The sequence below is a fragment of the Podarcis liolepis genome (genome assembly GCF_965112155.1).
Source record: "Podarcis liolepis genome assembly, chromosome: 12".
NCBI classification, from domain to species: domain Eukaryota; kingdom Metazoa; phylum Chordata; class Lepidosauria; order Squamata; family Lacertidae; genus Podarcis; species Podarcis liolepis.
The window spans coordinates 49,756,135-49,773,180 of NC_139563.1; the positions used below are offsets into that span (position 1 = coordinate 49,756,135).

Genomic DNA, 17,046 nt, shown 5'->3' on the forward strand with positions numbered 1-17,046 from the left:
GCCCAGTGTTGCTGCCTGGATTTTAGCTCACATACTCAACCAAATCAACTGCTAAAGCCACTAAATGATTGTGGCCCAGCACTAGTCTTTGCCAGCCAAGTCAGCCATAATGAGCACATAGTAAGCAGTACAGACTGATTGATGGACCTCACTTGTCTAGATTGTGGGGGTTGAAAGCCCTGAAACAGAACCATCCCTCGAAATTATGACTTTCTGAAAAGGACCAGTGATTCCAAAAGCCCCTTCTGCACACTTTGGTGGGAACAAAGGAATCAATAATAGACTCTCAATCGAGGGACTATCAAAATCTGATCATTAAACTGCAAACACACACTTCTAAAAGTACCTATATATATATAGTCCCATATTAGGGTGATCACCTACACTTTATGGCTAGCTCACTTTTGTAACTGAAGGTGAAGCGAATGTGCATTAATCTGAATTTTATATTCTAGGAAAGGCTCTGAAGTTACAGACTCGGAGACCAGTTCTAGCAGTGGAAAGACTAGGACTGATTTCAGCTGCACGTGCCTTTTGTTGAGAATGGGAGAGATTTATAATTTATCCAGGGGGAAGTTCATTTAACAAGCAAATATAGAGTGCTTCAAGATAGGAATTTATTGTGGAATCAGGACTGCTCATGAACACAAGGTTTGCCCAGCATCTGCCTGGCACGGTTGTCATCAAAATGCCAGTCCATACCCTTTTCTACACCCCCCCCCCCAATTTCCTTAACATGGAAGGTGAAATACCTCATTGAACATGCACAGCCATTGCTGGTGTGAAAGTTCTTTAGCCCAGTGGTTTGTTAGGTATGAGTTGGTATATTGGTAAATGGCCTCTACCACCACACTCCTACCTATGAGTGTGCTCCTCACATGAGCACAACCTAGCCATTTTGTTTCTGGTGGCCATGGCCCAAACAATACGAGTGTGCCTGTTTCTGCAGATTGCCACATGTGGAAGGCATGTCCGAATTTCAACAGCCTAGTTTGGAGCAGCTGCTCTCTCAAGATCCTCAAACAGTACATGCAGGGAATTACTGACTCAACACACAATTTCAATACAGAGGTCTTTGGATGAGCATTTCGGTTCTTCGTTGCTGATGTGCTGCTGTTCTTTTGGTTGGGGGACTGTTTGTTTATGCCGCTGATGGTTACAGGGGTCTGCAAAGTATTACCGTATTTTTCGCTCTATAACACGCACCTGACCATAACACGCACATCGTTTTTAGAGGAGGAAAACAAGGGAAAAAATATTCTGAATGAAACAGTGGACGTATCATTTTTGTGCTTCATGCTGTGGTGACAGACATGTGATCTGATGGTGAATTTGGGGTGACCCAATGCAAAAATCCTGAGAATCCCTGTGGATCCATGCTTTGTAACCACGTTTTTGCACCATTGCAGCCCCAGGCAACAGTGGGTGCGTGATTTTTTTTGGGGGGGGGCAGGCTGTAGCCATGGACATGCTATGTGCTCTGATGGTGAATTTTGGCTGACCCAATGCAAAGATCCTGAGGATCCATGTGGACCCATACTTTTTAACCACGTTTTTGCACCATTGCAGCCCCAGGCAACAGTGGGTGCATGATTTTTTTTGGGGGGGGGACAGGCTGTAGCCATGGACATGCTATGTGCTCTGATGGTGAATTTTGGCTGACCCAATGCAAAGATCCTGAGGATCCATGTGGATCCATGCTTTGTAACCACGTTTTTGCACCATTGCAGCCCCAGGCAACAGTGGGTGCGTGATTTTTTTTGGGGGGGGGACAGGCTGTAGCCATGGACATGCTATGTGCTCTGATGGTGAATTTTGGCTGACCCAATGCAAAGATCCTGAGGATCCATGTGGATCCATGCTTTGTAACCACATTTTAAGTGGGGAGGGAAGGAAAAACACAGAAGGCTAAGAATGCAGGAGAGGGCTATAACGTGAGGAAAGGAAGGCAAAAGTTTCCCCCCACCCACCCACACAAGCCAGCCAGCGTGCGCGCTCTCTCTCTCTCTCTCTCTCTCCCTCTCCCTCTCCCTCCCACCAGCATGACAGAAGAAAGCATTTTAACTGCATTAAGAACTATTTAGCAGCGAAACCTAAGCTTTGCCATCCCTTAAGAGGTACAGACACTGTAATCTTCCAGATCGCATGAATTTACAGGCAAAACACTGTTTAAGGATTTCATCCTTTTAAATGGAAGAAAGCATATTTGAATGCTGTGTGTCTCCAAAAACAAAAAGCAGGAAGTCAAATCAGAATTTTAAGCCGAACCTATAATCTCTCTTCCCTTCACAAACATTGTTCCCTCCGGAGCAGGGAGAGGATAGAACGAGGGACGCTCTGCTCTCCCCTCTACTTGCCTGGAGGGGAGGGGCTTTCCCTGCTCTTTGTTCCGTTTGAGCAAACACAGTAACGAAACAGAGCAGGGTGGGCAGTAAGACCCTGAGGCAGAATGCAGGAAAGCCACCACTTCCTCTCTCACGGAGCTCCCTTCTCCCTGAAGCGCGGTTTGATTTTTGCCTCATTTTTCGGCTCCAGGGACCACACATTCGCTGCATAACACGCACAGACATTTCCCCTTCCTTTTTAGGAGAAAAAATCTGCGTGTTATAGAGCGAAAAATACGGTACATTATTAATTGTTTTGGATACTGCTGCATCCAAATCAAACAGCGGATTGATTTAGCTAAGTATCACTCTTGCAAAAGACCTCAGTATTATTATTATCATTATGGAAAAAACAAATGAATGGAAATTTATTCCTGCCCCCCCAAGCACACCCACCCCGAAAAAGAAAGTACAAACCTCTGTTTCCTGTTGTGAATTAAGATAAATAAAGGCTGGTAATAGCACTTCTGGTGATTTTTTTTTTAATGAATGCACAAAAGTACCTGCACATACGCTCAGAATGGAACTGCGGTGGGGGAGGGGGTTTGATGGCAGGGACATAAAAGGCTCAGCACAGATGCATTATTTCAAGCTCTGTGAATGGCTAATAATTGAATAGCAACAGATGTCCATAACTGGGGGGAAACGGAAGCTAATTTGACAATAGTGTGCACATAAAAAAACGAATCTGAGCTACCTTTTAGATTTATAAAGCTCGTATCTGGAAGCACCCATATCTTCCACTTACAACACTCATGGAAGGCAAGCACAGATCACAAACGAAAAAATGCTTCCCTCCCATTTAAGCTCCCCAGTGGCCATCCCTTTCCAGCATTTGCTTTGTGATTTACCCAGTTACTTTTGGAGTTCCTCTTATTGCTCAACAATACATACATGACTATGACTGTGTGAACAGTAAGGTCCCAGCAAATCTGGATGACGGGGTGGATGGCTTGAATTTTTCCTTGATCTACCTGTGGGATATTGGCTGACGTTAACGGATGAATTAGGAATACAAAACATACTGCATTTTAAAGACAACGAATTTTAGAACAGTTGACAATGTGGGGAGGGGGGGAGTGCATCTTAAAACATGGAGCCTTGCTTATATGAAACTCGACGTCCTTTTTGGAGTCTCATGAGAACTTTAAGGCAGAGCTTCCAACAGCAGACCACAATGCTGAAGACTTGAACAGCTTTCTCAGTGAGGTATCCAAGCAAAGCCCTATTACGGAGGCATTGTGGGTTCTTGAGGGTCCATTTTTTTATTGGATGTATACAATGGCTGTTATATAAAGGCACTCGAGTGTGTAGCCTCAGGCAGTGTGTTAATGGCAGTAGAATTCTAGAATTCTAGTACATTACAGCAGACCCTATTGTTGGTTCCTAAAAAGGGGAAATACAGAATTAAAGAAACATTAAAGTTGATAACGAAATAATATAAATATACAGCAAAACTTCTAACAGGCAATTATTTAACTCATGGGATCAGACTATTTATAGGCTCAACGATCCAAAGTCCACAATGGCGAAAGGGTTATTCCAAAAGTCTCTTGGTTAGTTAGACCCAGCTGAACAAAAATTGTAATTTAGGCTTAACAGGTTACTCATTTCTAAAACTCAATTTTGGCTTTGAAGTTCAAAATTTTTTAATTTAGAAACTGAGATTTTGAAGTCATTTTATAACCAGGATGATGTTGAAGGAAAGATTAAGAGGACATATGTTTGACAGAACTATTTGGAGGTTGCTGGAAAATTTTGGACATTGGGATGCAGAAAGGGGAGGTATGGGGGAGTCCGAGAAACAAGGTTTATGGAAAAAAAGTCATGAAATTATACGTGTTTGTATGTCTTTTTATATGTTTGTATTGTTTTAAAAAAACTTTTTGTAAAACCAATAAAAATTTATTTTTTTAAAAAAATATAACCAGGATGATGTATCACAAAAAAGATGGCGTTAAAAATACACACATGTTTTTTTGAGTCACAGCATGAAGTTCCTGCTTGATTCAATACATTTCATTGGTAAACGAATTTTAGAATTCAAAACTTGCAATGAAGTTTGAATGTTTTTTGTCCCCCCCCCCTCTTAAGATCTGGGTTTTGGGAGAGAAACAGCAAACCCAAGAACCAATGGGATGAGTGAGTTTGGGAGAGGTGGACCTATCTCAGGGCTACGCTGGCCCCCCTCGAGCTACTTATGTTGGAAGCTCGGCTCTGCCCTCGCCGGTCCTGGAAGGAGCCTTTAAAAAAGTCCCATACGCTCAGAGACTTTGCGCCTGTTCATTGGGGGATACAGGAAGCCCGGAGCACTTGTTCTTTAGATGTCCCTTTTATGAAGAGGCACATAGTAAGACCATTGATCCCCTACTGGTGAGGCTCGCTGACCTCCCGGAAAAGCAAAAATTCAACCTTTTCCTGTTAGGCAAAGATCAGAAGACGACTCGGATGGTCGCCAGATTCTGTGTACAGATCTGTAGGTGCAGACCACCCTCCAACTCAAACTAGTGCGTTAAGAAAATCCCCAAACTTGGTTTTATGGGTGACTCTGGGTCAGCTCCCTGCGGCAGTTTATTGTTGTACATTGTTTTTAAATTTATTGTTGTGCATTGTTTTAATTGTTTGTTTTCCTTCTGTGACTATACTCCCACGTGTGTTTTATAAGCTGGTCTCCGACTGTAATAAATCTTTCTTTCTTTCTTTCTTTCTTTCTTTCTTTCTTTCTTTCTTTCTTTCTTTCTTTCTTTCTTTCTTTCTTTCCTTCCTTCCTTCCTTCCTTCCTTCCTTCCTTCCTTCCTTCCTTCCTTCCTTTCTATCATCTATCTATCTATCTATCTATCTATCTATCTATCTATCTATCTATCCATCCCTCTCTCTCTCTCTCTCTCTCTCTCTCTCTCTCTCTCTCTCTCTCTCTCTGTTGGCATAAGGCCCCAAAGGGGTGTTGTGGAGGGTGAGTAGAGTATTACATCTACTCCAAACCTCTTTTCACTCGGTCACAAGACCTGGCAACCCGGCAGAAGTTATACGGGCAAACGGGGTGGTGTAAGTCAGACTATATTTCAAAGGCTTGTTTTCTTCCTGCCAAGCTCGTTCTGGATCAGCTAGCAATAACCTCACTCCTGAAAAGAGTTTGGAACTGGGGTAACCTAAACCAGCATCAACTTATGCCGGCTTCCTATGCTTCAGGTTGCTCTGTAAGCTTCTACTTAGTACTTACCTTCTTATCCTTGGCAGTGCTTTTCCTCTCCTTTTTGGTTCTCTGCGTAAGAGATCCTTGGAGTATGAAATTCCTGTTGAATGTTCTAACAGGTGTAACCGGAGATGCGTCCATGTCTTCACCTGAAAAAAGAGTCGTCACCAGCGTTCTGCATAAATTCAAGAGAATGATGGAGGAGGCAACATGTGTAGCTAAGCTCCTACAAAAGAAGGGGGGCAAGGTTCAAATCTGGAAGATGCAGTATGAGCCATTCTCAACATGGTGGCCTCCAGATGTTTATATGACTGTAGTGCCTATCAGCTCCATCATCCATCAGTGATGATGGATTGTGGAAGTTGTAGTCCATCAAAGCTGGAATGCACCCATTTGCGAAGGCTGCAGCATGTCTTCCAATCATGAGACAACACTACCTCTTTCCTGTAGAGTTATCTCTTGAAGAAGAAGAAGAAGAAGAGTTTGGATTTGATATCCCGCCTTTCACTTCCCTTCAGGAGTCTCAAAGTGGCTAACAATCTCCTTTCCCTTCCTCCCCCACAACAAACACTCTGTGAGGTGAGTGGGGCTGAGAGACTTCATAGAAGTGTGACTGGCCCAAGGTCACCCAGCAGCTGCATGTGGAGGAGCGGGGAAGCGAACCCGGTTCACCAGATTACAAATCTACCGCTCTTAACCACTACACCACACTGGCTCTTGCTGAAAATGCACCGCGTAATTTCCTAGGCTTCCCTCTGAAGTAGGAAATTTTGGAGGTGGTAGAAAGAGACTTTCAGCCAAGTATTTCTTAGGCTGTGTTGTGTACATCTGAAGCACATTCAAAGAAGGTTCTTTTCCTCGAAGAATTCTGAGCACTGTAGTTTGTTACGGGTTGCTAGGAACTGTAACTCTGCAAGGGATAATGTACTGTGCTCAGAATTATTAGAGGAGGGGCAGATATGCTTAGAATGTGCTATACAGTTCTAGTGCATATGCAAATAATCAATACAAATGACATGCTTGTTATAATGACCCTCAAGAAGAAATGGCAAAAGATAGTTAATATCAATTTCATTCAGCTTTAACGACAAAAAAGCCCAGAAAAAAATCCTGTCCCAGCTCCACCCAGATATGGGAAAAAATGGGAAGATTAGGGTGGGGAATGTAGCTGGCAACCCACCCTCTCAAAATTGTTTCTAAAATGCTTTTCTAAAATAAAACTGTTCCTGCTAACTTCCATTCATTTGCAGTGCTGTATATTCTCAGATGGAAGGGTCAGTGAATTCCATGAGATACTCCCAGGTAAGTGTACACAGAAAATATTTTAAGGCAGCAATTTTATTTAAGATAACGTTATGATTGTTTGTTTTTAATCTGGCTTTGAAATATCCAAAATTTTAACATGTATAATAAAATGATAGTTAAGTGAGGTGAGGTGAGAAAATTCTTGAGAATTCTCTGGAGAATATTCTTCACAAAGTGTAAATTCTAATGTAAGAACTAGTTTTACAACCCACATTTTAAAGAAATCTAGTAAATAATAAGTCAAGTTATGATATTACCAGTGTAAGTAATGAATAATTATTTTTTCATTCAGTTACATTAACGGGCATTGTGTCATTCGCCATTGGTAGTTCTGAAATGTAAGCTACAGAAAACATTTTTATTTATTTTTAGTTTTAAAAATGCTATTCATTTAATTTGATGAACATTTGTATTCGTATGTATTTCAACTATATGTAATAGCCTTTTTTCTATTTTGGTGTGACCTTATTCTTTGCAATTCTATACCCTTGGCCAGTGTGTGTGTGTGTGTGTTTTTTTTTTTTTACAGAAAGCACGTTTAATGCTTTATACACTTAAAGTACCTAGGCCTATATAATTATGTGTAACAACATGTGAGGTGGCCTTGATTTAAAGAGTTGACGTTTCTATATTTTTATTTAGTGCCAGTTGCTGGTTTTTGCAGTGCCATTTACCAGAGATTGGCATACTGAAATATATTATCATATAATGATAATATATTCAATGTTAATGGCTTCTTTATTATATGTATGCATATAGCTTTGTTTATCAAACTATGTTTTAGTCACCAAAATAGTTATTAAGTGTTAGAACTATTGGAAACACAAGATAGCCATTACTGAATTTACTTGTATCAAACCTTAACATGCCAATTGTATTTTTTGACTTGTCCTATATGTACATGTTCTAATGGAAGAATAAAATACGATTTAACTACTGAGTTTCATTACACCAAACCTTAACATGACAATCACTGGTGCCATCACCTTAGAATGGTTTGGTGCAAAAAATCAACGAATGTGAATTCACTGCATTGCCCCATTGCATAAAAGTATCTGTACAGTTTTTGGTTGCCATCTGAACAAGTTTACCCATGAATAAACATGTATATTAACTAACTATATCATTTTCAATGCATTAAAATTATATCATTTTCAATGCATTAAAATGAATATTCTCCTATTTCAAATGAAAATTCTCTAATATTCACATTAATCGAGAATATTCTCGAGAATTTAACATCACTACTCATAGTATAGTTTTCCATTGTTCCTAAATTGGTCACATTGGCTGTTGGCACCCATCTTTCTTGAGAGACAATGGAGTGCACCCCTGGGGGTGAAATCAAACCACTGTGTTAGCAGCACTGACGTGATCTTCTTCCTGGGGTGCCAGCCTGGGCAGAGTGTCTGGAGTCCTGGGCTGCCCAGACAAGACCCCCCTATCAGCCTTGCTGATGTGTTCCAAAGGAAAGCAGAGCAATGTGCTTGGCACTAGCTTGGCTGCAGGAGTTGCTGGAAGGAGACATAGAAGGTGCCATCCAACTGTCTTAGGGACTCCACTCTGGATTTGTGTAGGGTTTAGCCTTTTCTTCTCCCGAGGATACCCCACAAGGCAGCAGAGATTTAGGATCAGAGTTTTCCTTCTCTGGATAAGCTACCTTCCCAGGTTGACAGGCCCCATCCACCCCTCACTTCCCTCTAACAGCATATGCAGAAACCGCCTTCTTGACCGTTTGGACCCATTCTTGGTCTTATCCACTCAATCTGCCAAAGCCTGAGCTCAAGTGCAGGGGAAGTCAATATGTACTACAGAATCAAAACAAGCATACTGTTATTTTCCACTGTTTTTCAGTACCTGTCACTGGTGGAGCTGGAAGCTTTCGTCTCTGCTGTCTTGATGTGTCTATCGTGTGCATCTACGGGATGAAAAACGCCCCACAGTTTATTAGTAAATAATTAGCACATAACAGGGAACCAATACTGGCTCCAGTCCAACTCTGGCTACATGCAGCTGGTCAAATGCAAGGGCAAGTAGTCTGGACCACAGTGGACCAGGGACATCCATCCCCACCTGCCTTACAGACCCATGGCCAGCTTAATGAGGACTAGGTAAACATTATGTTGCAGACGTTGACACACATTTCAATGGGCATCTATACCAGCTTTCGCCATACAGATGTGTGCCTGCTTCACTACACAGGTCTGGTTGGATCAGTGGGGTGGCTACTGGTTTAATTTTTCTCACCTGGTTTGTTTGCTGTTGGTCACGTTTCCTTGTCAGATGAACACACGGAGCTACATTCAAGCCTGCCACTGTTAGCGCTGAAATTCTGCTCTCTATATCTGAAATCTTTAAAAGAAACATTCAAACAATAATTAAAATCAGCAATAAAGCTGTAAACAGATGAAAACACATATCCGGGTAGACTTGTTCAAACAGAAATGTTTTTAGTAGGAAGGTGTCTGCCTGGTGTCAAAAAGCAGGGAGTCCCATGCTGCCACACTAAAGGATTGATTTCTTACAAATGTGGAATGAGTATTATGTGACATTTGTAGCAGTACCAGTTCCACAGATTGAAACGGTCAAGCAGGAATGTATGGGGAAAGAAAATCTTGCAGGAAAAATGCTTGCAAGTTGCTAAGGGCTTTATATACACTATTGTGATGAATGTAGCTGAGTCCATCTCACAGGTTGTTGTTCAACACAATGAAAGAATACGAAATTATTGGCAGGTACGAACCGGGGAGCTAGCTGTTCATCTCACCTGAAGTTCTGCATGATGAACCTGTGCTGCTGCTGTTGCCACTTGGTCTTCCAGGTCAGCCAACTCTGATTCTGAACTAATGCTGTTAATTCTGCGTGCTGCATCTTCAAGGTCATTGAGCTGACTCTCCAAGCCATACACACTGCCGGCTGTTAGGTAGACCTAAGCAGTACATGTGCCAGAATCCAGTTAGGTAAGTCTACAGCTTTGGGGCCTCTTTAAGTACTAGGGCCTGAGGTTCCTGTTGCCACCCCACTGACCACTACTGACCAACACTGCATTAATCATTCATTCCACATTTTAATGTGTTTCTCCATCGCATTTGGAAGTGCAAAAGGCAGTTTCTTTTCTCTTTTTTTGTTTTTTTGTTTAAATAATAATAATAATAATAATAATAATAATAATAATAATAATAATAATTTATTTGTACCCCGCCCATCTGGCTGGGTTTAATAATAATAATAATAATAATAATAATAATAATAATAATAATAACAATAATAATAATAATAATTTATTATTTGTACCCCGCCCATCTGGCTGGGTTTCCCCAGCCACTCTGGGCGGCTTCCAACAAAGATGAAAAACACACTAAAATGTCACATATTAAAAACTTCCCTGAACAGGGCTGCCTTCAGATGTCTTCTGAATGTCAGGTAGTTGTTTATCGCTTTGACATCTGATGGGAGGGCGTTCAAAAAGTGGATTTGTTGTGCTAGGGCACGCTTTAAGCCGCTTTAATTAAGCAAACCTAAATTTCCTCTGGCAGAGGTGCTTTAGAGACAAATGCGTAAGTAGAAACATTGCAATTTGGGATGCCAGTGTCTGCAAAACATTGCTTTGGTCAAGATCATACTGTACAAGCAAGAGGCACTTTTGCTCATGCAGGTGGGGAAAGGGAGAAGTGATTTTCCTCTTCTCCAGCCCCAGGTCCTGCATTACCAAAAGTGGTTCCAGAGCAAGTATTTCAGGGAAATACAAGAGGACTCTTGATGGGGGCATGTTGAGAGTGATATGTGTGTGTGTGTGGGGGGGGGATTGTGAGTCCCATCCCTCCAAAGAAGCAGGTGTGCTCCTAACTCGCACAGTGGTATATTTGGATCCAAGCCAATGACTCCAAAGTGGTTTACATTCATGTAACTACAGTGGTGAGTCTGTGTGTGATCATGAGGCTATCTTCAACATGACAAGTCTCAGCTCAAAGGATAAAGGTAAAGGGACCCCTGACCATTAGGTCCAGTTGTGGCACTGGGGTTGCGGCGATCATCTCGCTTTATTGGCCGAGGGAGCCGTCGTACGGCTTCCGGGTCATGTGGCCAGCATGACTAAGCCGCTTCTGGCGAACCACAGCAGCGCACGGAAACGCCGTTTACCTTCCCGCCGGAGCGGTACTTATTTATCTACTTGCACTTTGACGTGCTTTCGAACTGCTAGGTTGGCATGAGGTTGGCAAGGATACAGCCCTTTAAAAAATGCTTCCCCCCCAGGTGATTTTACATTCATTTTGTCCCCAGAGGAGCTTAAGACAGAAATGGATGAATAAAAGATGAACATTCCGACTTAACAAACAATATGCTTGATTGATTTTGGAATATTAATGAGGACTAGTGAAAATTCGCAGACGTGCTCTGTTTGTAAGTTAAACTTAGAGAGCGTATGTGTGTGCTTGATTTTCTTTGCTAATCTACTTGTTCCGTGCTTTGGTTCGAGACCTCATTCATCTCTCCCTGACTATGGAAAATGCCCCAACAGCTCATCCAAACCTGGCTTTAACTTTACTACTACTACTGCATAAATGTGTTTTCCTGAATCAGAGATAAGTAAGCATGAAAGAAGTGATTCACACAGAGGGACAGATATTTATTATTATCATTATTATTTATTATTATGCTGCCCTATACCCACAGCTCTGTCTCTGTTGCTCTGTGTCTGTTGCTATCCCATTCTTATATCTCCTTTGCCTTTGTCAGACACATCTGCTGCAAATAGCAACACCCTAGTGGTCCCGGGCCCTAAGGAAGTTAGATTGGCTTCAAGCAGAGCTAGGGCCTTTTCAACACTGGCTCCGGCCTGGTGGAACGCTCTGTCTCATGAGACCAGGGCCCTGCAGGATCTGATTTCTTTCCGCAGGGCCTGTAAGACAGTTGTTCCACCTGGCTTTGGCTTGGAGCCAATTTGATTCCCTCCCCCTCTTTCTTTTTCCTTTCTCCTCCTGTAATGAGGCTGCATTTTAATATTTTAATGTTTCAATATTTTAATTGTTGTATTTTAATCTTGTTTTTAAGTTGTATTCATTCAACTTGTTTTTATTATTGCTTGTTAGCCGCCCTGAGCCCGGCCTTGGCTGGGGAGAGTGGGGTATAAATAATAATAATAATAATAATAATTATTATTATTATTATTATTATTATTATGCTGCCAGATGCATTTTAGAACCCTGATTCTAAATTTCACAGGGATAACAATAAGAATGGGGGGCTCTGCTCTGATTAAGAATACCTAAACAGGGCTTTTGTCTTTTAGTTTGCTTGGGTTTTTTGTATACACAATTGCCATTCAAAACCAGCGGCTCTCTTTTCCCACAAGAGTAAGCTAAGCAGGACTACCGACAGCACAGACAGATATCACATGAAGTCTTCTGCCACTCTTACATTTTCTTCCAGTGTGGTGAGCTGCTCATCAAGTCTGATAGGGTCTGCACCCAGGGGGAACTCTCCTTTGCCTTTGTCAGACACATCTGCTGCAAAATCACAAGGACCTGTAGATTCTGCTATGAGCTCCTCTGTTGCATTGATGACTTTTAGGACCTCAGTAGATATGTTGCAGAGAGACACTGCAGAATATTTCTGTTGTAAAACAGGAAAGTTTCTTGTTAGAAGGAAGAGGCAAATGTAGTGAAATTGTTTTGCTTCATGAATACACAAAGGCTCCCGCTTTCCTTTTTTGATAAGCTCCCGTTTAGCCCCATAATCTTGCTTACAACATGGAAACCTTAATAATAATAATAATAATAATAATAATAATAATAATAATAATAATAATAATAAATTTATTGTCCTGCACTTTATTTTTGCAAAATTTTTATTAGTTTTTACAATATCAATGACAAACAAAAACATAAAACAAACAAAACATAAGAAACATAAATCATAACCTTATTGAAAATAACAGTTATTTACTTTGTAAAACGACTTCCTCGTTTCCCCTTAGTTGAATTTCATTGCATATCCTTATTACGGTTTCCCAAATCCCAATTTTAATACCCTTTAAATTAAACATTAACATCTTTAAATCTTCTCCTTGTTGTATTAAACATATTATTTTATCAGTTAACATAGATACAATCCTAAGCTCTTTAAGTATTTGGACGCTATTTCCAGTTATTTTAGCTTAACAAATTTAACTAAATAATCATTGAATTTCTTCCATTCTTTGTGATGTTCCTCCTCCTTCTGGTCGCAGACTCTTCCAGTTAGATCGGCTAGCTCCATACAATCCATCATCTTCATCTGCCATTCTTCTACTGCTGGTAATTCTTGAGTTTTCCACTTTTTAGCTAACAAAATACGAGCCGCAGTTGTGGCATGCAAAAATAGATTAACATCTTTCTTGGGCAGTTCCGAACCTGTTATTCCAAGAAGAAAGGCCTCTGGTTTCTTTATAAATGTATATTTCAACATTTTTTTCCAATTCATTATAAATCTTTTCCCAGAAGTCTTTCACCTTGGAGCAGGTCCACCACATATGAAATAATGTTCCTTCCTTTTCTTTACATTTCCAACATGTATTATCACAATTATGATACATCTTTGCTAATTTTACAGGTGTCAAATACCATCTATACATCATTTTCATAATATTTTCCTTTAACAAAGTACATGCGGTGAATCTCACCCCTTTCTTCCACAATCTTTCCCAGTCCTCAAACATTATGTTATGTCCTAAATCTCTTGCCCAATCTATCATCACCGATTTAACTTGTTCATCTTTCGTATGCCAGTTCAGCAAAAGCTTGTACATTTTGCACTTTGCCTAGCTAAACAAAAAACTGTTTGGGTCTCTTGCTCTTTCAAGTCACCCTCTATCTATATAATGAAGCTGAATGTTGCAGAGATTTTTCCATATGGACTTTTTTTTTTTTTAAAGCAGATTACGACTAAAGATAATGGGCTTATGAATCAAACACCTGTGAAATTGAGTGAAATAGAATAATCTATCTATCCTGAATCATACCCACCATCTCCCTAGTCTTGGAGTTGATTGGGGTTTGAAGAATAGACAGGGAGATTGGCAAAGCCATGGTGAAATCTACTCTCACCAGTGATCTGTATCTCCCACCAGTCCAGTTGGTATAAAACACCAAATCCAGACCATGGTCTACAATGCGCTTTTGAACATGTTGCCATTCTCCTTATCTACTCATGCATGAGCTTCATAGTTTATACAGTGGTATCTCGGGTTAAGTACTTAATTCATTCCGGAGGTCTGCACTTAACCTGAAACTGTTCTTAATCTGAAGCATCACTTTAGTTAATGGGGCCTCCTGCTGCCGCTGCGCCGCCAGAGCACAATTTCTTTTCTCATCCTGAAGCAACGTTCTTAACCTGAAGCACTATTTCTGGGTTAGCGGAGTCTGTAACCTGAAGCATATGTAACCCAAGGCACAACTGTACTGGCAATGTTATTCAGCACTCACAAACAAAAATCTGATGTAAATAATAATAAAAACCAATAGTTTCAAGAATGGTTTATTCTTTTGCAACAAATCAGATCCCATTGTATTTTGAGCTGCACAGGGAACGAGTTGGCTCTCCTGCAAGAGAACTGACATGACAGAATGTTTGCTTATTGTCGAGGACAACAATAAGTAAACGTTTTGTCATGTCGCCTGAGACAGTCGGCTTCAAGTTTGGTTATTTGCAGACTATAACAGGGTACAGATAAGAGGAAGCTCTGCTGGCTCTGACCACGCTGTAATTGCTTTCCTAGCAGGTTATGGTTTCCTATCCACAGAACAAGCAGTGTTGTACTTTAGCTATTTGGGAAGTAGACATATTTCGGTGGTACTGCATTTGCTGTGTACACAGAAGGCTTCCGGTTTCATCTCAGAAGATATGTACGTAGCAGGTCTAGAAAAGATCTCAGTTCGATACCTTGGACAGCTCCTGCCGTTCAGAGTAATTAGCCCTGGCAAGATAGGCCAGTGATCTGACTCAGCGCAAGGCAGATTTGTATGTTCGCATTCTTCACATGCCAGTTCATCAGTAAGATGTTTACCGAATAAATGCTCTTTCAATGCCTTCATACATTGATCTTGCAACATATGGTTGAAGCATCATGATTAGAGAGACACTCAGGCAGCAGGTTAGATAGAATCAGGTCTTTGGCCTGTCTGGCAAGAATAACAGTGATAATTAAAGCAGCCAAATGTTTCCTGTCTTCACAGACTGGGAGATACTTGAATCATGAAGAGCTGCTCAACCTCTCATGATGTTTCCAAGTTTCCCATCTACTCTTGCAGGTGCCAATTAGTTTGAAGGAAATCAATAATATTTAGGGAGAAATCAATGCTGTAGAGGTGCTTGGTAGTTATTTTAGGTATTTTGCTTTCACTGGCCTCTTTTCCATGCCCCATTATTCCATTAATTATAATTAAAAAATTTTATTAAAAAAAAGAAGCTGCCAGAGCCATTACATTTTCTTCAAAGTATCTACATATTGACAAATGTTTCAGTCTTCAAAGAAATGTGCCCGGAGTTCTTCCTTCTTCATAATCCAGACAGCACTTGAAAAATATTTATTAAGTCTTAGATCTTTATGTCTTGCTGCAATCCTTTATAAACAGGTCGCAAATGATGTGAAACATTCAGAGCTTATGCACACAACCTGAATATCACCAGTTGTTACATAGACCAGCAGTGATGATGGTTTTACTTTATTGACTGTGTAAACACTTCCAAAAATATGTACAATCGTATCTTGGTTTTCAAACAGAATGCATTCCAGAAGTCCGTTTGACTTCCGAAACGTTCAGAAACCAAGGCGCGGCTTCCGATTGGCTGCAGGAGCGCCCTGCAGCCAATCAGAAACAGTGGAAGCCACGCCAGACGTTCGGCTTCTGAAGCAAAGTTCGCAAACCGGAACACCTACTTCCGGGTTTGTGATGTTTGAGTTCCGAGTTGTTCGTGAACTAAGCTGTTCAAAAACCAAAGTACGACTGTACCAGTGCCTGACTCAAGCAAAAAGATGACTATCATGGGCATCCCACAATGGATAATTGGTCAGTGGCAAAACTTCAATGGCAACTACCGACATGGATGCTCTCATTCCTGAACCAGCAATATTACATTTGATTTCCCATGAATTACTACTGCTTCCTATCATGAGAATACCAGTTGTGGCAAGTATTAGAACTACTGTAAAAAGAATCCATTGCATTAAAGTGGATTAGAAGAGACCCATTAGTGAGGGTTATCCAGAAGAATAGCTCTATCTGATAGACCTATTTTCTTTTTGTTTTTTAAAATAATATTTATTGCTTTTCCAACAATTTAAACACTACAAAAAACAACAACAACAAAGAATAGACAATACAATACACAAACACTACATAACACTAACACAAAACACTAACACATAAAACTAACAAAACAAAACAAAAGCAATTTAAAACACATCAAATAATTTCAATATCTTATCTTTCATTCACTTATTTCAGAGACCTCCTCACACCTCCCTTTTTGTATTCCACTTCTATTAATTATTTCAGCAATTCCTTTCCATCTTCCTCTGTTTTCTATCCTAAAATTATCTTAACATTCTGACCTTATTTTTCCCCTTTAATATTCTATTAATCTATTTATACTTAATTCCTTATAACATTTCTACTAAAGCCATAGAACTTCATTCCAACATTCTTCTAACATTCATTAATTTTGCAGTATTTCTGTAAATAGTCTTTAAACTTTTTCCAGTCTTCTTCCACCGACTCTTCTCCCTGGTCTCGGATTCTGCCAGTCATTTCCGCCAATTCCATATAGTCCATCAACTTCATCTGCCATTCTTCCTGGGTGGGTAAATCTTGTGTCTTCTAATACTTCGCGATGAGTATTCTTGCTGCTGTTGTTGCATACATAAAAAAAGTTCTATCCTTCTTTGGCACCAATTGGCCGACCATGCCCAGGAGAAAGGCCTCTGGTTTCTTCAGGAAGGTATATTTGAATACCTTTTTCATTTCGTTATAAATCATCTCCCAGAATGTCTTAATCCTTGGGCATGTCCACCATAGGTGAAAGAATGTACCTTCAGTCTCAGTACATTTCCAACATTTATTCTCGGGCAAATGGTAGATTTTTGCAAGCTTGACTGGTGTCATGTACCACCTATAAATCATTTTC

General features: G+C 40.5%; 1 protein-coding gene across 8 annotated transcripts in view; it reads right to left on the reverse strand.

Moving 5' to 3' along the window:
- Positions 1-3,623: 3,623 nt before the first annotated feature.
- The window catches only part of MYRIP (myosin VIIA and Rab interacting protein), a 150,414-nt gene continuing 136,991 nt past the window's right edge, over positions 3,624-17,046 (reverse strand). For 7 of the 8 annotated variants that reach the window (XM_083467953.1, XM_083467948.1, XM_083467949.1 and 4 more), the window contains 6 exons: positions 12,301-12,495; positions 9,650-9,811; positions 9,130-9,234; positions 8,740-8,800; positions 5,605-5,726; positions 3,624-3,770 (listed from right to left, as the gene is read on the reverse strand). In XM_083467953.1, the coding sequence (XP_083324079.1) occupies positions 3,738-3,770; positions 5,605-5,726; positions 8,740-8,800; positions 9,130-9,234; positions 9,650-9,811; positions 12,301-12,495 (678 nt within the window). In that variant the 3' untranslated portion in view covers positions 3,624-3,737. Of the gene's footprint in view, positions 3,771-5,604; positions 5,727-6,298; positions 6,488-8,739; positions 8,801-9,129; positions 9,235-9,649; positions 9,812-12,300; positions 12,496-17,046 lie in introns of those variants that run through there. The other variant, XM_083467954.1, reaches the window with a different exon arrangement.